The sequence below is a fragment of the Leuresthes tenuis genome, unplaced genomic scaffold (genome assembly GCF_036924035.1).
Source record: "Leuresthes tenuis unplaced genomic scaffold, fLeuTen1.0.hap1 SCAF_12, whole genome shotgun sequence".
Taxonomy (NCBI): Eukaryota; Metazoa; Chordata; class Actinopteri; order Atheriniformes; family Atherinopsidae; genus Leuresthes; species Leuresthes tenuis.
In genome coordinates, this window is record NW_027325366.1 from 25,744,893 (window position 1) to 25,767,206 (window position 22,314).

At 43.1% G+C, this 22,314-nt stretch overlaps 1 protein-coding gene across 2 annotated transcripts; it reads left to right on the forward strand.

Moving 5' to 3' along the window:
• Window positions 1–1,041: 1,041 nt before the first annotated feature.
• Window positions 1,042–21,831, forward strand: ranbp2 (RAN binding protein 2). 2 transcript variants are annotated; one of them, XM_072397270.1, is made up of 30 exons: window positions 1,042–1,256; window positions 2,167–2,234; window positions 2,327–2,438; window positions 3,859–4,011; window positions 4,134–4,364; window positions 4,456–4,598; window positions 4,969–5,164; window positions 5,475–5,615; window positions 5,872–6,031; window positions 6,112–6,293; window positions 6,423–6,616; window positions 7,094–7,217; window positions 7,758–7,919; window positions 8,054–8,191; window positions 8,600–8,731; window positions 8,871–9,098; window positions 9,225–9,308; window positions 9,407–9,548; window positions 9,642–9,736; window positions 9,837–14,310; window positions 14,708–14,785; window positions 15,721–15,894; window positions 16,647–16,727; window positions 16,955–17,130; window positions 17,364–18,321; window positions 19,267–19,356; window positions 19,462–19,616; window positions 19,706–19,979; window positions 20,259–20,614; window positions 20,737–21,831. In XM_072397270.1, the coding sequence occupies exons 1-30, from the start codon at window positions 1,185–1,187 to the stop codon at window positions 21,040–21,042; spliced, it is 9,879 nt and encodes a 3,292-aa protein (XP_072253371.1). In that variant the 5' UTR covers window positions 1,042–1,184; the 3' UTR covers window positions 21,043–21,831. The 2 variants fall into 2 exon arrangements, with proteins under 2 accessions (XP_072253371.1, XP_072253370.1); XM_072397269.1 differs by lacking the exon at window positions 14,708–14,785.
• Window positions 21,832–22,314: the final 483 nt, after the last annotated feature.

Here is a 22,314-nt window from a genome sequence, read left to right on the forward strand (position 1 = left end):
TCCCTGATGGGTGTCAACTAAAAAGTGTGAGTGTCAACTCTGTTGGCTTGCAGCATGACGACTTGTGGCATGTGCAGAGACCGGATGTGGGTGTGATGTTAGATGTTAGAGCGTTGCTCATGTTGTTTCTAATCCAGAGAAAGTGATCCTCTTAAGGAAATGCACCGGCTTCCCGGGGGCTCAGACCCACTTAGGAAAGGAAGCCAGCTGGTCTCATTCCCAAAATGTCTTCTTTTTTTTGTTAAACTGTATTTTGTCCTAAAAAGTACATTTTTCACATTATTTTAATAAAAAGATATACACATTCCACAATTTTCTCAACACAAAATCTACTGAAGCCACATTTCTTTTGTCACATAGAATTATCCAGTGGGCCAATTGTGGTGAGGCAGGACTTCCGCAGCATTATTGTCCAGGACATAGTTTTATTTGATAATACTACCTGCGTTAAAGAGATGATCCGTCATAAACAGATTTTCCTCTGACATTATATTTCATATGTATTTTTTATGATAACATAGGATATTTCATCATCTAGATTTGAACAAAAGTCTATTTTCCTTTATTTTTAAGGCAGTACTGTCAGGTCATCTGAACAACCATAATCATCAATCAGCAGGGTGCATAACCTATTTACCTCAGTCAGTGTTAAATAATTTAGTTCCATGTTTATCTTTTTTTTTTCATTTAATGACACCAGAAATGATTGCTAGTGATATGGAGACTGGCCTCAGCTCCACCACAACTGGCCACAAAACATGAGCTTAATACTTGTGATGCATCATATGGTTATAAAAAGAAGCTGTTATACTTACATACTTTCATGTACTCATTTGATATTTGTCAATAATAACCACAGGGGTGTTATTGTAGAGTATACGTTAAATGCAAATTTTCTGGTCCAGCGAACCACTCCTCTTTCAAAATATAGTGCGTCAGCGTGCGTCAAACGAAATACTGCGTTTTCATTGGTTAGTGATTCCAATTCAAGACAGCGCACGACCCACGTGACCCCCTGCCATTTGACGGTAATGAGACTGCGCATTATCATCATGGGGAGTTAACGTGACGAAGGGACAGATGAGCTGATATTAATGTCAGTGTGTTTTACCATTTTTTTCGTCGGCTCAAGGTATTGAATGAACCTCAGTGAGACTTTGTAGAATTATTGGACATCTGAAGCCATGCGGCGGAGTAAGGCTGAAGTGGACCGCTACGTTTCCTCAGTACAGAGTTCTTCTCCTTCACTGAAAGAGGTAAGTTTAGTCCGCGGCTAATGTGAGCATGCTGCTGCCATTATGTCAGACCAGTTTTTGACATCTAACCGGTAAATCTACTGAGCTTGGAAACATGTGAAGTAAGCAACGGTTGTAGTTGTTATTTAGAACGTGTCTAAACAGTCTACTCAAATATCGGCTTCTGTGTAACCTCGGAACGGTAGCTAAGCGGTGAACGTTAGCTAACCGGCTTCATGAAGCCTGGGCTAGTCTTTCGCTTCATGCTCGGAAATGCGCGGTTTGTTAAAGCAGCGCCTGCTAGTTAGCTACGACCAGCATAGCCATGTCCTTAAACAACTTTTGTAGCTTCTTTTAGTTTGACGGACGCGGAAAAATATGTGACTTTAGTGCCCCACCTTGATAAAGAAAGTATTTCATGTCAGTAGCCGCATTTTAAACTTAGTGGGATGTTTATTGTCGATTATGAGCTCACAAACAGAGTTGATCTCGTGGATGATTAAGTTGATCTTGTCATTTTTGCCGTTTTATCAAAACAAGTATCGTGAATGGTATGTTGTGTATTTGTTAAACGGAGATATTTAGTCACACTGATATACACAGAACCTCAAAGTAGGCTGTTTTTTTTTCTTCCTGAGTGTACTGGGAGGCGATTTTGCACATTTGCCTAAGATTTAAATATAAACATAAAGATTGTCCTGCCAGTGCCTCGCTATCATCTCATCAGTAGGTCAGACATGTAAAAACTAAAGTCGTAAGTTCCTGTTCCTGTCAGCATATAGGTCTGTAAAACTAATTGCAGTCTGGTGGAATAAAAATGTCAGCTGTAAATGTGAAAGTGCTTCAAATTTGCAGTTTAATTTTTATGTTTAGAGCACTAGAGGCCAGCTTTATTCTGAATAACACCAAGTTCTATTTTTTCTTTCCACAGAAGCCAGTCAAAGGATTTTTATTTGCTAAATTGTACTTTGAAGTTAAAGAATATGAACTTGCAAAAAGGTAAGCTTACGGTTCTCTTCACTCTTTAAAACATGTTCTGTCCACCCAACATTATAGCGACTGTAAGGGTGTATCTTTCATGCTCTTCCTAGGCATGTATCGGAGTATCTCAAAGTTCAGGAGAGGGATCCTAAAGCCCACAAATTTCTTGGACAGCTCTACGAGAAAGAGGGGGACATCAACAAGGCAGTTGGATGTTACAAGGTAGAGGGGGCATGTCATATGGCAAAAAATGATTTGGTTTTCCCTCACAGGCACGAATACCTTCTGTAAACAATGCATTCATCAAGTGGTTTCAAATAGGTGGAAAATCTAAATCTACTAAAGTCCTGCATTCTGCGTGACGGATCGCTGTTTTTTTTTTCAGTTCAAAGTTTAATTAATCGCAAACGGAAATTTTGTGCAAACTACATGTTTTATCCTTGATTTGTTCATTTGGGCCAGTTTCCCTTGTAAGCTGTAAGAATTTTCTTTTCTGACTAGTATATTGTTATTCCCCGTTTAGGGGTAACCAACGCACAACATAAATGTGACCCATTTTCCTCGACCCTCAAGAAGCCACGGAGATTATTTAGAATTTAACATGAAAATGTATTTATAATTCAGATAAGAAAAACAATGTCAACTTGGATATAAGACTAAGAGGTTTCAGAATGGGCCAAAACAACAAACAAAACTATCTATTAGAGGGAAGCTGGCCTAAACGAAGCAACTTCAAAACAAAAGACAACCACTTACATTCCTAGACTAATAAAACAGGAGAAAACTCAATAAAATAATATGGCAGCCCACCCCTACAAAATCCAAGATACACATTTGTTTATCAAAAGGACTTGTGGCAATGGTGTGGCTGGTTGGAAGGAGAGGGAGATGAGTCCCCCTGCTGTTATCATCCCAGGTCTTTATTATGAAGTCTACTCCCCGGTAACCAATCCTCTACGGCAGTGTTTCTCAATTCCAGTCCTCGAGTACCACTGCCCTGCATGTTTTCTATGTTTCCCTCCTCCTCCACACCTGATTGAAATGAATGGCTCCTTATTAGGCCACTGCAGAGCTTGATGACAAGCTTATAAACGCTGCTCTACAGCCTCTTGAAGTGTTAGCCAGTCGGAGTTTGGCACCTGCACAACGTAATTTGTGCAATATTAATTAAAAAAAAGAGACAAAAGTTGTAACAGTGTGAAATGGAACAGTTTTAAACAATAGAAATGACACATTAAGTGATCCATCAAAGTGAATGGAAAATAATTGGAGTGTTTCCTGGCAACAGACGGTTGTTAAGACATGGCACCATTTAATTTCTGTCTGAATTCATCTAAAGCCTGAAAATAGGACTTGCGATTGGTATTGTATGAGTCGGCTTTGGGTGATCAGCCCTGTAAATCCTGATAGAGCACTCGATGGTGATCCTTATTGGCACAACATTAAATCTTGAAGAAAATCCAGAAAGAGGAAACTTGTGTTAGATTTGTTGTAATTGGTTGTCTCTTGCATGTGAAATGAACAACTCTTAAATCTCAAATGGCTCAGGAACTGTCAACTTAACAGTGGTGAATTCCTACAGATCACATTTAGATGTGCATTGCTGTCTCATAACATACTCTTCACCCGTGTCCTCATGTAGCGCTCGGTGGACTTGAACCCAGCACAGAAGGACCTGGTTCTGAAAGTGGCGGAGTTACTCGTTAGTAAGCAGGAATCTGACAGCAGAGCAGAGTTTTGGGTGGAGAAGGCTGCAAAGCTCTTGCCTGGGAGCCCAGCAGTCTTCAACCTAAAGGTGAAAATCTTGTTAAACCTCCATTTTATACTGTCAATCAATTGTCCTAAAAAAAAAAAACATGGACATGCACACAGATTAAAAGTGGGTGACTCCTGATGCATTTGTTCCTTTTCATACAGGAGCGTCTGTTGAGTCGTCAGGGCCAGCAGGGCTGGAACCAGTTGTTCGATCTCCTCCAGGCTGAGCTCGCTGCGAGGCCAGCTGACGCCCATGTGAATGTGAAGTTAGTTCAGCTGTTCTGTCAGGATGGCCGGCTGGAGGAGGCCATTAAGCATTGCCTCGCTGCTGAGAAAAGGGGCCTGCTGCGCCACAGTCTGGACTGGTACACCCTGGTGGTACGCACCCTACAGGTCAGAACCGACTCATCATTTATCGGGGAGGCACAGCGCACTGCTGTTTAATTTAAGAAAGGCTCTTAAGAATATGTTATCTTTGTCTCAGGAGTATCTGGCTCAGCCCAGCGTCTCAAGCAATGAGAAGATGTGTCGACGTCTTCAGAGAGAATTGCTGCTGGCACATTGCAGCCTGCTGAGACTCATGTTGTCTGAGAGCAGTGTGCAGTCAAGCCTGGATGCACTTAGAGGGTAGGTCGGGTGTAATGCTGTTGGTCAAATTCATTAGAAAAGCTGCATACATGAAATGAAATGTACTCTGCTCCACTTTATTATATATTAGTTTGTGGGTTGTTTTTATAGCATAATAATTTCTCTATATGGAAACATCTTTGAAACTAGCAACGATCATGGCTTTGTTTGCAAAGTTTTATGAAAAATTGTTAACAAATCCTGAAACATTTATGCTAGTTGGTGTCAGATGTTTCTAGTCCTAACTAATGGACAAGTTTAATGTTGGGACACACCTTTGGTTTACAGCTTGGTCAAACAAAGTGAAGCAATCTGATTTGTGCTTTGACTTATTATGACGACATTCGAATGTAACTGTGTCTGCGCGTAGTTTTGACGAAGCTATGCAGATGCTGAGCAGCGTTGCCGGCCGCCAGACAGACGATCTCTTTGAGGTGTTTGTGGAGATGAGGGGTCACCTCTACCTGCATACTGCCACACTACTGATGAAACTCGCTCAGGAGCGGCAGCAAACCTGGAGGGCCGTCATCGACCTGGCCACACTGTGTTTACTGCTGGCATACCAGGTACCAGATATCCAGATTTTAAAACTGAGAAAAACGTTATAAAGCCCATTATTTTTGTCATTGTTTGCATGTTTTAAATCTGTGTATCTAAAATATTTTTTTTTCATTTCTTTATAAGATAAGTCAAGTTTTCCATTTTATGCATAGCTTTAGATAACTCAGGATTTAACAATATTTTGGCTTTTAGATGTTAAGACAAGTTATGCTGTCTTCATTCATTCATTGTGTTTTGTCTGTTCAGTTAGTTCCTCTTACAGATTTCATTTTGGCCAACAAAATTAGCTTTGGGTTTTATTTGTCCTTCCATCAGGTCCCCAGACCAAAGGCAAAAGGGACCAAAAGGGACCAGTCGGCTCCACAGCTTTTGGAGCTGCTGGCCAATGACCGACAGAGTCAGGCTGGACATATGTTGTTCAATCTGCGCACCGATTCATCTGCTTTAATCAGAGAGGTCAGTTCCTGTGCTCTAAATCAGTTTGGTCAAAGTTTATGGCCATTTCAAACTAAAGTTGTGATTGTTCCTCATGTCACTGAAGTGGAGTGTATTAACTTAGTTCTCTTCATTTTGGAAGTATACAAAATGCCATTCAAAATTGCAGTTTTATTTTATAGTCACCATATCTACTCTGATAGATTTCACTGATAAGCTCATATCTTGGTTATATTTGTTGAAACGGTACTAATAATTGAACTTTTTCTGGGTGTAGGTGGTAGAGGCATTTGGGAACCGCAGTGGTCAGGACTCCCTGTTTGAACTCCTCTGGGGTCCACAGGCCTCAACTGGATCCTCCTTTATTGCTAACGATGACGTTCGTTGCGTTAACTCTATGGCTCCAGAGCTCTCTCAGCTGGCCAAATGGGACACTGGTACAAAACTAATTTTAATCATAATCTGCCTGAACCAGAAGTATCGACTTGTAGTAATAACCATGCTGCATGCTCTGTAGGCTCCATGCTGTTGCACCATGGTGAGTTGCAGCATCTAAGCTGGTTGGGGCTGCAGTGGGCTCTTCTGGGCCAAAGACCACCCATGCGGGACTGGCTACAGCAGCTCTTTCCGAGGCTTACACTGGAGACATCCAAGCTTGACACAAACGCACCTGAGTCGATCTGCCTGTTGGACCTTGAGGTAAGCTCATGTCATGGGAGCTGGTTTGACTGATCCACTTTAGTGGCCAACAGATGTGGGTTATTTATTGTCTGGTGCTATTATTCTGGTTTTATTACTTACATAATACTGATATATTTGTCTATCCAGGTGTTTTTATATGGTGTGGTGTTCTGTAGCCATTGTCAGCTTCAGGAGAAGGCAAAGATCAGCAGTGGCATGAACCAGCAGCAGCAGCTCTTTGAGCCTCGCTGCCTCCCTCTTCCTCTGCTCCGCCTCTTGACCACCGACAGACAGAGGGAGTGGTGGGATGCCATCTATAACCTCATTCATAAACGAGCAGTGTGAGTGTCAGAATTACAGAACACAGAATGCGAGTATATGCAAATCGAAACGGACAGTTTGTTCATCTGTTGAAAGTTATAAGATAACGAAAATGTATTGTAGAAATACAAAAACATTTGGTTTTCAACCCTTCTTTTCCTAGATCTCTAGTCAGTAGCCGTCATCTCGGCTCTTTTATTTCTCTATACAGTCTTAGAAAGCAGCTGAATGTGTTTCAGAATTGTAGCCTCCAGAATAAACCTGCATTTAACCTGTTTCTGACAATGTTAGAAATCAATCTACATGAGTTTGGTACAAACCTTACTTTTTAAAAAGCAGTTGAATGTCATCCACCTGTACTTTGATCCTTAAATTATTTCATTAAGTCACTTGAAATGCCAAAAATAGTGTGTGTTATTTCCTACTGTAATGAATATAGATTCTAGATCTTGTTTGTTATTAATGTAGTGATTGTTTTAATGTGCATTCTCTTGCAGCCCTGGCACATCAGCCAAACTGCGAATGATTGTGCAACATGGGCTGAATACTTTGAGGGCTGGAGAGAAACATGGACTTCAGCCTGCTCTGGCCATCCACTGGGCTCAGTGCCTCAGCCAGACGGTACATATATTCACACACACACACACTGCTGCATACACTCTTTACTTGAGCTTAGTCGTTTCCCAGAAGGAGCAAATAAAGGGTGTGTCATCTGAAGGTCTGAAGTCTGATCACCATTTCTGTTACTAAAATAGGCGTTTCTTAATGTTATGTGAGGTCCTTGAGAACATCGTAGCTCTTCCACATCATCAATATCCTTCTTCCTTCAGAAACATAACTTACTCAGCTAGAGTCAACATATTTTATGCAGCTGGCAGGCGCCATCACTCTGACAAGCTTGTAGCAAAGCTTGCCAGATACTCAGGCCTTCACAGCTGCTCCTTTCCGTTGCTCAATCAGCAGTTGCTTAACAGGATTATGTGTAAGTGTAGTGTTCAAACAGCCACATGTGCTGCTTCCTTGACCATGTGTCTTTGCTATTTGTGATAGGATTTGTAACTGAAGAAATGGCTTGTGTCAAACAAGTACTGTATATCACTGCTGCCTTCAACAGACTCTCCTCTCTGACATTTCCACGTGTTGGCATGTTTGATAACACAGGTTGATGGAGTGCATTCGTACTACGACCAGAAGGAGTACATCGGTCGCAGTGTCCACTACTGGAGAGTTGTCCTTCCCATGCTGGAGAAAATCAAAAACAGGCGCAGCATACCAGAGCCCCTCGAGCCCCTCTTCATACACTTTTCTTCCAAAGATATCCAGGTTAATGTCATTCTCCTTTTTAATTTTTAAACGATAATTTTGGATGGAAAAATGTGAAGCCCCAAGTGCCGTCTTGGCTCTAAGTCATGATGTGTTATCTTACAAAAAGTCTGTGCGATTGTGTTCCCTTTCAGATTTCTTCTGTGAAACGTTTTGAAGAGGAAGCCAAAATAGCATATGCTGTTCTCCTGGACATTGAAGGCAGAACAGAGGAAGCAATTGCAACCCTAGAAAGCATCAATAACTTGTTATCCATCTGGCATTTAGCGCAGGTAAATTATAACTGGAACATACCCGTCAAAGTTTGAAAATGGAAATGGAGCTGCTTTTGGAAGGGCTGTAAAGTTTTGGGAAGAATTTGTCTTCATGTTTTGACTCCTCATTATATGAGACTCAGAAGACAGAACTACTACTTATTTTGGTTTTGTCAGACTTTTTTTCATGAGTTACTTCTAGAAAAAAAGAAAGTGAAAGGTTGTCATTGTCCAAGTTATGAAAAGAGCTTCTGCTCTTAACGATAGTTTGGTGTTTGTTACACACAGTCTATCTCTTTGCTGTGTAAGTTACGGGCCTCCTATCATTGTCTGTCTTACAGAGTGGACAGAAATGTTGTTAGAATTTCACTGAATATTAATTTAGTTGTTAATTTTTTCTGTGTCTCTTTAACCATTCTTTGACAGATCTATCAGCGACTTTCAGAGGAGGCCAGCAATGGAGTCGAGGAGACCCAAGACAGGTGTATCACCTCTCTGAGGAAGTTCAGAACTTATCTGTCAAGGATCTACAACGCCAACGCACAAGATATTGATAAGGTTGGTCCCAATTTTGAACCATCTCAGTGCCATAAATTTTCAGAATTGATGGTCGATTGCTGGTTAGTTTAAACTCGTGCTTTTACTTGGCGGTCTGAGCTTTCAGCTGTGTATCCACTGTCTGCTTTTTGTGTCCTAGCTGCCTGTGTCCATGGAAGAAGTTTTGGATCTCCTGAATGATGTAAACGAGCAGCTTGGGGAGAGTGGGGAGGACATCGATGAAGAAGATGAGAAGGAGTTGGGGTATCAAAAAAGACCAATTCACTCCAGCCCTGCTCATCTGGCAGAAACCAGTGCAACCATATCCCATATTAAGTTTTCTACCCCCTCTCCTAACAAAAGCATTGTCTCTCCTTCCAAGAGATTGGTATGTGGAAATTCTTGGTCAACCTGATCATGATTTATTTGTCTCTTTTATACCATTTTCATCACAGATTCAGGTTAACCATGAAAATCAATGATTTTGTGTGATCAATTCCACCCTGATATTTAGATTTCTCCAAAGACACCACCTCATTGGGTTGAGGATCAAAAAAGTCTTCTTCAGATGCTCTGTCAGCAAGTTGAAGCCCTCAAGGTCAGAATTGGACTTCAAGCACTTCGAGTTTAGGCACTGTTAAACATGACTGCTAATTTCTATTGCCTGTTAATGCTTTTTTACTCATTGAAACGCAGAATGAGGTTCATGATCTAAAACACAACGCATCAGCAAACGCAGGCTCCCCTCACCATAAGATGTATGGAGACAGCTTGAGGGCAGAGGGCCTGCAGGAACCCTTTACCCCAGTCCAGTCCTACCATGGAGCCCCTCTAACAGGTCAGTGTGCTTTATGGATCTCAAACATGGTAAAAATGCATTTTTCCCATCGGTTTGTTGAATAGAATTTTTAATTTTTTTCTTTCTCTTAAGTTTCCACCACGGGCCCTTCTCTTTACTACAACCAGTCTCCAGCTTACAACTCTCAGTATCTCTTGCGCACAGCAGCAAATGTAACCCCAACCAAGGTACTTATTGTTATTTAACAGTTCTTAGTAGTAATGGACTGTGTAATATGTTAAGTCATTTATTTTTATTTTTTTAATTTTCTTTCCTTTGTTCACACAGGGCCCAATGTATGGTGTGAACCGTATGCCTCCTCAGCAGCATATGTATGCCTACCAGCAGCCCACTCACACACCTCCATTGCAGACAGCCCCGGCCTGCATCTACCCTCCACAGGAGCAGGTGTTTGGTGCCCCTCTTCGATTTGAATCACCAGCCACAAGTCTTCTTTCCCCATATAGTGAAGAATATTATGGTCAGAATATGACCCAACAGACTACTAACCCTCCCCTGCCTGAGCCCGGCTACTTCACTAAGCCAACTGTTGTCCCTGTCCAACCACCAAAGAACGTCGAAGGGAAGCCTGTGGACTTTGGGAAGCTCTCCTTCAGCCAGCAGGCTCCTGCTGAAGTCCCCAGAGTGCCTAGTTTTGGCGCAGGGACAGTTGCTCAGTCTACACCTTCAACTGCTTTTAAATTCAATTCCAACTTTAAATCAAATGATGGAGATTTCACTTTCTCAGCTTCCCAAGCCAAACACAGTGAAAGCTTGCTTGGTCTACTCACATCAGACATTCCCACAAAAATGGATGGGGCTCCAGAGAAGCCTCCAGGCCAGGAACAGCCCCCCAGCCAAACAAGCATCTTCACATTTGGCAATAAGAATATTGCAAGCTTCTCATTTGTTGATTCTACACAGAACACAGCCAGTGGAGGTCTTTTTGGGAAGGTGGAGCAGCCATTTAAATTTGGTGAAGTTGGCAATCCAGTGTTTGATGTTGGCATGTCTACAGCAGAGCAGGAAAGAGCAGTGGAGAGCGACAATGACAGCGCACACGCTGAGGAGGATGAAGATGGGCCCCACTTTGAACCGATTGTACCTCTTCCTGATAAGGTAGATGTGAAAACCGGTGAGGAAGAGGAAGAGGAAATGTTTTGCAACAGGGCGAGGCTGTTTAGATTTGACACCGAGACAAAAGAATGGAAAGAACGGGGCATTGGTAACGTTAAAATTCTAAAACACAACACTAAAGGGAAGGTCCGGCTCTTGATGAGAAGGGAACAAGTCCTGAAGATCTGTGCAAACCATTACATTAATGCTGATATGCTCCTGAAAGCAAATGCTGGCTCTGACAAATCTTGGGTGTGGAATGCCATTGACTATGCAGATGAAGAGCCAAAGCCTGAGCAACTGGCCATCCGTTTCAAAACGGCAGATGAGGCATCTCTTTTTAAACTCAAGTTTGAGGAAGCCCAAAAGATCTTGGTCAAATCTCCAGAAAAGCACACTCAACAAGAGAGGAAAGGGGAAAGCTCAAAAGATTCTCAATCACTGGCAGCCCAGTTTGGTCTTAAAGAAGGGGAATGGGAGTGCACTGTGTGCTGTGTAAGAAATAAACCCACAGATATACGGTGTGTGGCATGCCAACATGCTAATCCTCAATCTTCATCAAAACCGGATGCTCTGGCTGCTGCTGAAACCAAAACCAGTTTTAGTTTCAAGTTTGGTACAGATTCATCAAAGCCAAGTACTTCTGGCTCTACATTTACTGGTTTTGGTGCTTTTGGAGCCTCTGCACCCACCTCATTTACATTTGGCACCAGCTTCTCTAAGCCTGCAGACACAACAACCAGTGCATTTAGTTTTGGCTGTGTTTCACAGTCGCCCAAAAAGCCAGGGCAGTGGGACTGCCAAAAGTGTTCTACAAAGAACGAGGCCTCTGCAGACAGTTGTGTTTCTTGTAAAACTCTTAAAACCGCAGTTAAAACAACTGTCCCCGCACAAGTGGCATTAGTTACAGAGGCACCAGCAACACAGCCCTCCATAACTGTTATTGACTCTGGGCTTGGTGCAAAGTTTGGCAAGAAGCCCGGACAGTGGGACTGTGATGTATGTGAAGTTAGAAATGACGCTTCTTCTGATAAATGTGTTGCCTGTAAAAGCCCAAATCCTGCTGCAAAATCAACAGATGGAGCTCTAGTAGCTTCAAGTCTACCAGCAGTGTCAGGATTTGGGGCTAACTTTGCCAAGAAGGATGGGCAGTGGGACTGCAATGTCTGCCTGGTCAGAAATGAAGCATCAGCAGCCAAATGCATTTCCTGCCTTACCCCAAATGACAATCCCTCTTTAGCTGCCATGTTTGCCAAGAAGGAAGGAGAATGGGATTGTAATGTTTGTTTGGTGAGAAATAAAGCCTCTTCCAGTAAATGCGCTGCCTGTCAGACCCCAAATCCCAATGCCAAAAGCACAAGCAGCGCCGCTCCATCAGCCTCCACTTTCAGTTTTACCTTTGGAAACGAGGGTTCATCAAGCCAGCCTGCAGCTGCAACTGGATTTTCAATACCTTTTGTAAGTGGCAGCACTTTTCAGTTTGGTCAAAACAAAGATAAAAGCTCAGCTGCTTCCTTCAAGTTTGAAGCTCCTCAGTCTGTACCCACTGCAACTGGTTCTTCAGGTTTCTCTTTCTCAATGCCCATTCCATCTGGTGGCTTTAAGTTTGGTGTTCAGGACCCTGCAAAGGATTCGGCCTTATCTGATAATCAAACACCATCAGGGTCAGCCTGCAGTTTTCTTAAAAGCATAGCTGACAAACACAAGGAGAAAGAAACTGTGTCTATACCCTCAGTGGGCCAATCAGAACAAGACGAAAATCCATTAATTTCTGGGAAAACCAATACGTTCAGTTTTGCAGACTTGGCTAATTCCACAGGAGGGGACTTCCAATTTGGCCAGAAAGATCCTAATTTCAAAGGTTTCTCTGGGGCTGGAGAGCAGGTGTTCCCATCATTACAGGCAACCCCTGCTAAGACTGACGCTTCAAATGAGCAGGAAGATGATGGCATGTATAAGACAGAGGAAAATGATGATATCCAGTTTGAACCAGTTGTGCAGATGCCTGACAAAGTAGATTTGGTAACGGGTGAGGAGGATGAACTGGTTCTGTATTCTCAGCGTGTGAAACTCTTCAGATTTGACTCCAGCACCAGTCAGTGGAAAGAACGCGGTGTGGGAATTCTCAAATTCCTGAAAAACACTTCTAATGGAAGACTAAGGGTGCTAATGAGAAGAGAACAAGTTCTTAAGGTATGCGCAAACCACTGGATCACCACCACCATGAACCTTAAGCCGCTGGCAGGTTCAGACAAAGCATGGATTTGGATGGCCAACGACTTCTCTGATGGGGATGCTAAACTCGAACAGTTGGCTGTCAAATTTAAAACAACAGAGCTTGCTGAGGATTTCAAGGAGAAGTTTGAAGAGTGCCAGAGACTTCTCCTGGATATCCCCCTTCAAACCCCCCACAAGCTGGTCGACACGGGCAGAACGGCGCACCTCATTCGGAAAGCTGAGGAAATGAAATCTGGTTTGAAAGACCTGAAATCATTTTTGACAGATGGGAAAACAAAGATCAAAGACGATGACACTCAGGGGGACATTACAGCCTGTGGGGAAGTTTCAAGCCTAAGCAAGCCTCATGGTGAAACCACCGGCCCTACCTTGGAGTGGGACAACTATGACCTAAGAGAAGAAGCTTTAGACGATACTGCTGACTCATCCATCTACGCCTCACCCCTTGCTAGCAGCCCTCTGAGAAAGAACCTTTTCCGCTTTGGGGAATCCACTGGTGGTTTTAGCTTCAGCTTCCAACCTGGCATCAGTCCCTCCAAGTCTCCTGCTAAGCTGAACCAAAGCAGAGCCTCAGTGGGTACTGATGACGAGCAGGACGTAACTCAAGATGAAGAGCGGGATGGCCAGTACTTTGAGCCTGTGGTCCCCTTGCCTGATTTGATTGAAATTTCTACTGGAGAAGAAAATGAACATGTGGTCTTCAGCCACAGAGCCAAACTGTATCGCTATGACAAGGAATTGAAACAGTGGAAAGAGAGGGGTATTGGAGACCTCAAGGTCTTGCAGAATTATGATACCAAGCGAGTGAGGTTGATCATGAGGAGAGACCAAGTACTAAAGATCTGTGCCAACCACTGGATCACAACAGTCATGCGGCTGGAACCTATGAAGGGTGCAGAGAAGGCCTGGGTCTGGAGTGCCATGGACTTTGCTGAAGGAGGGGGTAATATTGAGCAGCTGGCTGTTAGATTCAAGCTGCAAGATACTGCAAATACATTTAAGCAGGTCTTTGACGAAGCCAAGGTTGCACAAGAAAAAAATGAGCTCATGACCCTGGTGACGTTAAGAGCTGCTGGATTACAAGACAGTGGAAGAACAGGATCTGCAAACGCTGCACCTGTATGTGGCAAGGCAGCAATCGCTGTTCTGGAAGAGACAACTAAGGAGCGTATAGAGCCTTCTCCAGACAGTGGGTCATATGCAGCTGGACCTCAGAGTCCAGGCAATCCCACAAAGACTGTTATGTCCCCCCCCAAGTTTGTCTTTGGCACCGATACCCTTCAAAAGATTTTTGGAACTCCTCAATCTCACTCAAAAACTCAGCCATCTCCCTCTGGTGTGAAAGCTAAAGATCCCGGAGGTCCTGCCAAGGCAGCACTTGCTTCACCTGCATTCAAAATGAACACAGGTAAATAGAAAAAAAAATTCTAAAGTTGTAAATTATTTTATTTTTGGAATGAGTATTACAGCAGTTTGTTGTTGTTTTTTATTGTCTGTTTGATCCATCTGCATCTCATCGTCCCATCATCTTAGTTCTTACTGATCCAGCACTTTTATTACAGCAGAATTTGTTTTGAAATCAGTCCCCATTTCCTCCCTCTGGTGCCACTTTATGTGCTCAAACATAAGGTACCAACAATCAATAGATAACTCCACAGTAGTCTGAAGTTGATATCCTATTGTAATCATGAATTCAGTCATCACACTGTCATAGTATTTCAAATTTGAACAACTTTGGGATTGTTTTCTGAATATATCAGCCTCACAATTAGTTTCTCTTCGCCCAACAACCCATCATCCTTTAGGGCTGGATTTTAGGCTTTTCAAAGATAACCCAATGGCTTTTTGGACCAGCACATCCACCATCCAATTTGAACCCCCAGGTACTCTAATTACTGCAGTGTGTGTTAACACTTCTCAGCTGTCACTTGGCTGGCCCCTACTCATACTAGATATAAACCATAACCTGGATGCACGGAGTGGTAAAACAGTGAAGCTAATGTGTTGCATGTCCAGTGTGTTGAAGTTCAGTTTTCATTGTTGGGAGAATTTTTGAAGGAACATGGATTTTCCATTCCAACCAAAAGGCAAATGTCAGTTTGTTCAGGCTATCATCGGATTAGATTAGCAGACCTCAACCAGTCAGATTATTAGCAGGCCTTCTGCTTTGTTTTTTTTTGTTTTTTTTTTAGTGTATACATGTGAAAGGCAAACTCTAAGAGAATAATGATCGGTAGGGATATTGTGTCAATGAACATTGTTACATTTGTCAATAGTTCACGATCAGGCCTTTGTTCATGGATCAAACCTAAGTATTAAAACTGCAGCAGGAGGCATGTCCGTAAAAGCAGAATGTCTTCTGAAAGGTGAGCTGAGAGCAGAGGCCCTTCCGTCAGAAAGGCATGTACTGTGCAAACGTCACAGGTGCCATTTTTAGTGCTGGATGTGTAGCAACAGCATGATATGCAATTCCCTGCCTAGTGAGACTTCTGCCAGTGATGTGCACCTCAGCAAAGGCTAATTAGAGGTGAAGCTCAGGTATTTATGCTGTTTAATGCATCTGGCAGTTAGTGGTGTAGTCTGTCAAAAAAATGAACACCATACCGAATGCAGCCCTAATACAACTTGTCTTTCACTGTAATAAATCACATGCATGCTATTCATTGTGTCGTGCATGAGATTTTTGTGTGCGTGTCCGTGTTCCTGACACTCATGGTAATAAAGCCAATGAATCAACTTGATTTTTCTCTTCTTCTTGAGCAGGTCCCTCTCAAGCGTCTTTAATATTGTTTACTTTTATTGTGTCTGTCTGTCATAGGCTCCCCTCAGGCAGGAGGAGGCAGCTCGGGGTCGGACGAGGACTCTGAGGTGGAGGTTGTGTACGTCAGGGAGCCCACTGCTGAGCAGGCAGCTTTAGCCAGGAAACTTCAGCTGCCTCTCACCTTCTTCTGTTATAAGAATGAACCAGGCTACACCAGCGACGACACCGATGGTGAGACCAGAGGATATAATGCTGAGAGTAGACCAGAGGATATAATGCTGAGAGTAGACCAGAGGATATAATGCTGAGAGTAGACCAGAGGATATAATGCTGAGAGTAGACCAGAGGATATAATGCTGAGAGTAGACCAGAGGATATAATGCTGAGAGTAGACCAGAGGATATAATGCTGAGAGTAGACCAGAGGATATAATGCTGAGAGTAGACCAGAGGATATAATGCTGAGAGTAGACCAGAGGATATAATGCTGAGAGTAGACCAGAGGATATAATGCTGAGAGTAGACCAGAGGATATAATGCTGAGAGTAGACCAGAGGATATAATGCTGAGAGTAGACCAGAGGATATAATGCTGAGAGTAGACCAGAGGATATAATGCTGAGAGTAGACCAGTCTTAATGTTGATTGGACTTACTGGTTATACCTAGGACTCTTTAAATTAGACCTTTTTGCTTCATTTCGTGGATTTTCATAAGTCAATATTCCACAAGTTACAGTCACGTTTTATTAGTTTACCAATTTTATTACACCGAAATACCAACACATATGGCTGAAAATCTGAATATTTTGATGAAAATATAAATGTTTTCTACACGAACCAAACAAAAAAATTTAATCTTTCATTCATGCATGTTGACATTGAGCAAAGTGTAGGAGAGAGGTGTGAATGGAATTGATGTTTATATTTCGCTGGCAAACAAACTCATTTATTAGAAACCTGTATTGAATTTGTTTGAACTCGTAGATGAGGACTATGAGTCAGCAGTGAAAGCCTTGAATGGAAAGCTCTACCCTGATCCTCGACAGGCTGCAGCTTGTGCTGACGGTAAGTCTGTTGCACCCTATCACATATTTAATCAATAATATTGAACACATTTATCAAAGAACTGTTAGTGTGATTAATTTTGAAAACCTTTTCAAAGCTCTAATAACTCATCTATTCCATTTTCATTGTAGCTGAGTACCCAAAAGCAATTGAACTGCATCCATATGTAATCCTCACTTGTCATGCTAGTCATTATGTAACATTAATCGTGTGTTTGCTGCTCTCAGAACCAGACTGTCAGTTTGTGTGGGAAAAGAAGCCAACACCAGAGGAGGAGGAGAAGGCAAAGAGCCTCCAGCTTCCTTCTACATTCTTCTGTGGCCTGAGCACCACAGACAGCGACCCAGACCATGACAAGCTTGAAGACTTTGAGACTGAAGTCCTCAAAGTACAACAAGACTTGGTACATGGCACTTTCTGAGTTTGTACACATAATTTCAAATGATGCAAGCAGATGGTAACAAGCCATATTTCTACCTTGAAAATGTAATGTTTGAAGCATCCATTACTTTATTTTGCAGTTCTTGTTCAGTGTCAAATAAGTTGTCCTCTATTACAATTGAAATAGGAGAACAGTTTCTTGACAAGAATGTATTTCATATTGTCAGAGAATAATGTTTGTTTATCTTGTGTCAGGTTGCTCAGTTTAACACAGCAGAGCAGACCTCAACCAGTCCAGCAGAGGCCCCAGAGGCCCCAGAACACCCAGCCCCAGGTCCATCTAGCTGCTCAGAGACTGCAGGTAACGCAGACATCAGCACAGAGATCATCTCAGACGCTGTGGGCAGCGCAGAGATCAGCTCAGAGGCTGTGGGCAGCTCAGAGATCAGCTCAGACACTGTGGGCAGCTCAGAGATCACCTCAGACACTGTGGGCAGCTCAGAGATCACCTCAGACGCTGTGGGCAGCGCAGACATCAGCTCAGAGGCTGTGGGCAGCTCAGAAATCAGCACAGAGATCAGCTCAGGGGCTGTGGGCAGCTCAGAGATCAGCTCAGGGGCTGTGGGCAGCGCAGACATCAGCTCAGAGGCTGTGGGCAGCTCAGAGATCAGCTCAGGGGCTGTGGGCAGCGCAGAGGCTGTGGGCAGCGCAGAGATCAGCTCGGAGATCAGCTCAGAGACTGTGGGCAGCGCAGAGATCAGCTCAGTGGCTGTGGGAAGCTCAGAGATCAGCTCAGAGGCTGTGGGCAGCTCAGAGATCAGCTCAGAGGCTGTGGGAAGCTCAGAGATCAGCTCAGAGGCTGTGGGAAGCTCAGAGATCAGCTCAGAGGCTGTGGGCAGCTCAGAGATCAGCTCAGAGATCAGCTCAGAGGCTGTGGGCAGCTCAGAGATCAGCTCAGAGATCAGCTCAGAGGCTGTGGGCAGCTCAGAGATCAGCTCAGAGGCTGTGGGCAGCGCAGAGGCTGAGGTCAGCGCAGAGGCTGCAGGCAGGACGTCTACACAAGCTGAGCCAACCTCAGACCAGCCAACAGAGACTCGGAGTATAACTCCCTGCAGAGGCTCTCCTATAGACCTGTCAACTAAGAGAATCCCAGAGCAGGAGTCCAACGCACAGGCTGATGCTGCAGCTTCAACTGCCACATCAGCTGGTCAAGGTATGGAACAATTTACCTGGTTACCACTGCAGAAAGGAGATCTTTAACATTCAGAAATTGTGTTTAAATTTAGAAAACCATTTTGTTGCTCTAAATGTCTGTATATGTTTAGCATTGTCTCACTGGATTATACAAGACGATGATAAACTGCTTAAAAATAGTGTAATTGAAGTGTGGATGGAAGCACATATTGTTCTAAAACCTCTACATGCCTTTAACACTCCATTGGCAATAATGCACCCCCATACCATCTGAGATGCAGGCTTTTGAACTTGGTCCAGAGCCCATAACGTCCATAGAGCCCATAACGTCCATAGAGCCCATAACGTCCATAGAGCCCATAACGTCCATAGAGCCCATGCCATGATAGAATCGTATCTCGTTTTATTGCAGTGCAGCCCGATGAGCCGAAGATCACAAGCATTCAATACTGATGTTTGGCCATGTCCCTTTTTCTCCAGCTGTTTCTCTGAATATTATGTTATTGCAGACTCTAGATGATAGAACTTTAAAATTCTTTACAGTGTAACATTGAGTTACCGTACATTATTCTAAACTTGCTCCACAATTTGTGGGTGGAGGGTTTTTTTTTTTTTGTTTGTTTTTAGATATTTCTGAACCTCTGTCCATCCTGACTTCTGAGAGACTGCCTCGCTAAGTCATACCCAGTCAGAAAGTTACTGATGGAATGTTACTGGATGTTTCTTTTCCATATGTTTTGATGTATTTTTTATCTCTAATTCTATTGGTATTTGGAGTCAAATGTATCCTCTCGAGCAACATGTGGTTTTGAGCCTCTGTTGTGCCTTTTTACTCGGCTCTTTTCACATTTACACTGTGTTCATGTTGCTGTCAGAGCTTATTTTCTCCTGCATACAGGACAGGGAAATGGGAAGAAAACTGCATTTACTTCAGTATTTAATATCTTGTTTCCTGTTTCCACAGACTCCTCCACCTTTGGCTTCAGCTCCATTGAAGGATTCTCTTTTGCTGACTTGGCCAGCAGCACGCAGGCATTTGCATTTGGAGCGAATGGTTGGTTTTAACATCACCTTTTCTGACTCAGCTGTTTAGACTATTGTGTTGACATGTTTAGCAAACATAATTTACTCATATTTTGTTTGTTTTTTATTCATTCAGACTCAAATTTCTCATGGGCAAATGCTGGAGCCACAGTATTTGCGTCTCCTGCATCTTCTGAACCTAAAAACAATGGTGACAAGGATGGGAGTGATGAAGAGGAGGCGCCTAACAATGTGGACATTCACTTTGAGCCTATAGTATCCCTCCCTGAGGTACCTTACTTTCTTTTTTTATAAATGGTCAGTGGTTAAAATATTTAAGGAACCTCACCTCATCTTTGGGCATTATGTGCACCTCTCAGGTGGAGACAAAGTCTGGAGAGGAAGATGAGGAGATCCTGTTTAAGGAGCGCACCAAGCTGTACCGATGGGACCGGGATCTCGGCCAGTGGAAAGAGCGTGGCGTCGGTGATATAAAGATCCTCTTCCACCCCAGCAAACATTTCTACCGAATCCTGATGAGAAGAGATCAGGTGTTCAGGGTTTGTGCCAACCACACCATCTCACAGGCGATGGAGCTTAAACCCATGAACGCCTCAGCTAATGCGCTCATCTGGACGGCCACAGACTACTCAGGTACACTTCCTATGCTGATTTGAAGTACGTTATTGCACAGCATTTGAGTTTTGATTTGTTGTTAGTTCGCTTCTGTGACTGTTAAAGCATCTTCTTGTGACAGCAGAGCTTAGCTTACTGTGGTTGTGACTCCATATCACTACCATGCATTTTAAATCCAGTCTCCTTCATGGTTTACTTCCAGATATCCTGTTTATCATCAGCTCAAAACTTTACACACATGTAGGGATGTTTTTCAGCTTCCCTCTGATGGTCTCATCTCTGCCTTTGTTTTTCCAGACGGTGACGGTGCAGTGGAGCAGCTGGCGGCCAAGTTCAAAACCCCTGAGATAGCTGAATCCTTTAAGAAGGTCTTTTGTGAGTGTCAGAGCCGCATTGGTCAAACTTGCGACGATGCCTCATGTCTCTTGGCACCGCAGATGTCCAGAGTTCAGGAGCACTCCAGAGAAACCAACCCACGGGTGTTCCTTAAAGTAGCCGCTGACGGCCAGCCCATGGGCATCATTACTATAGAGCTTTTCTCTCATATCGTTCCCAAGACTGCAGATAACTTCAGAGCTCTCTGCACCGGCGAGAAAGGCTTCGGGCTGCGGGACTCCATCTTCCACAGGGTCATACCAGATTTCATGTGTCAGGTGAGGGAACTATTAAAAACAAAGTGGAGAGTCATCTTTAATCAAAATATGTATGTAGATTCTCCACATTAGTATATTTTGCAGTTCTAACATTACTAACGTGTACCCCTTCGGTGTTTCAGGGTGGTGACATCACCAAGAGCGACGGCACAGGCGGCAAGTCCATCTACGGCAGTGCATTTGAGGATGAAAACTTTGACATCCGCCATACAGGCCCAGGGATCCTGTCAATGGCTAATCGCGGACGCGATACCAACAACTCTCAGTTTTTTATAACCCTGAAGAAAGCTGAACATCTGGACTTCAAACATGTGGCCTTTGGCTGGGTTCAGGATGGCATGGATGTGGTGCAGCAGATGGGAGAGCTGGGCACAAAGGCAGGCCCTCCCACAAAGAAACTGGTCATCACAGAATGTGGACAGCTGTAGCTTTCTGAATATTTAAAGATTTACAGCCTGTTTAAAGTTAAATTAAAAGTAATCAGACTGTGTAAAACTGTGTTCCCTGTGCTGTGCACATCCTTCTGCTGAAACTGAATTCTTACTCGTAAGGCTCTGATCACAGGACTATAAGTCAAGACCCCTCATCACTGCAACTTGTCTCCAGCTGTGTGGACGTTGCCATTATTTGGCTGTCCTATAGCGTTGTCACAAATGGGAGACAGCGTGGTTCAATTATGGCAGGAGGCTTTTTTCGAGCAAAAGTTCTACACCATTGCTCATTTGCACTTGCATCTTAAACATCTGTCAATAATTTCTCATGTTTATTTTGTGTATAACTGTACATGGATTACTTTTTAATTTGTTTTTTGTTCTTTTGTCTCTTGTGCTCAATTGAAATGTGTTGCTCATCTCTATATGTCACTCTGTTTTTCCCTTTTTAAAGGAGTCTTAAATGTAGCTGGAGAAATCTAGCTTGGTGTTTGAATTCACTCTCTGGTTTGTAACCATGCCCTGCCTTTGCCAAATGCTTTTCTTTTTTCTTTTCCAGTATGTAAATGGTTTTCATAGGGTAGGTGATTTGACTTTTTAATTGCCCTCTTAAACTGAAATCCTTTCACTTGTTGCCCTTTGTTTGGAAGGTGACCAGAGGAGATTTGAATTTTCCGGAAAAGATCCATTACACGTGTAGATTAAGATAAGCACAAACGTTGAGATGGTGCTTGTTGTACCAAAATGATATTCTGACAAGTAAGAAATAAAGTTACTTTACAAGTAGTGTATGGTTGTGGCTTTTAAGTGTATTTTTTTTAAATCCTTTTATTGTTTGTTGCTGCGTAGACACGGGCTTCAGTCCTATCAAACCCAGTGATGGTGTATTTCATTCACACCAGTTGATTTTGATGGTTGTTAAATGTTTAGCCTTGGCCTTTTTTTTTTTTTTTTTAAACAAAAAGTATTAAATGATATCAGACTACTCAGTGTTGCTGCATTTTGTGAGGCCTGAAGTGAAGCCTTTAGGTTGACAAGCATAAAGTATCACAAACTTTGAGATAAATGGCTAAGCTGGAACTACCCAATCCCATTATTCACGAAAAAATTGATACAATACAAATACTGAGTGAATAGTATTTGTGGAAATTGTCATATTCATAATGGGTGTGAGTTAATTGCCCCTGGTTCCTGTGGGGGCTTCCTCTGTTGCCTACAGGGTGGATGCGTGGGCTCCGTGCTCCGTCAGGGCTGCTGGCGGCCTGGGTC

Coding starts and splice junctions, on each gene's coding strand:
- ranbp2 (XM_072397270.1), top strand. CDS start 1,185: ATGCGGCGGAGTAAGGCTGAAGTGGACCGCTACGTTTCCTCAGTACAG. Junction 4,012..4,133: donor CAGCAGTCTTCAACCTAAAG/GTGAAAATCTTG, acceptor CTTTTCATACAG/GAGCGTCTGTTGAGTCGTCA. Junction 9,099..9,224: donor TCTCTCCTTCCAAGAGATTG/GTATGTGGAAAT, acceptor CCTGATATTTAG/ATTTCTCCAAAGACACCACC.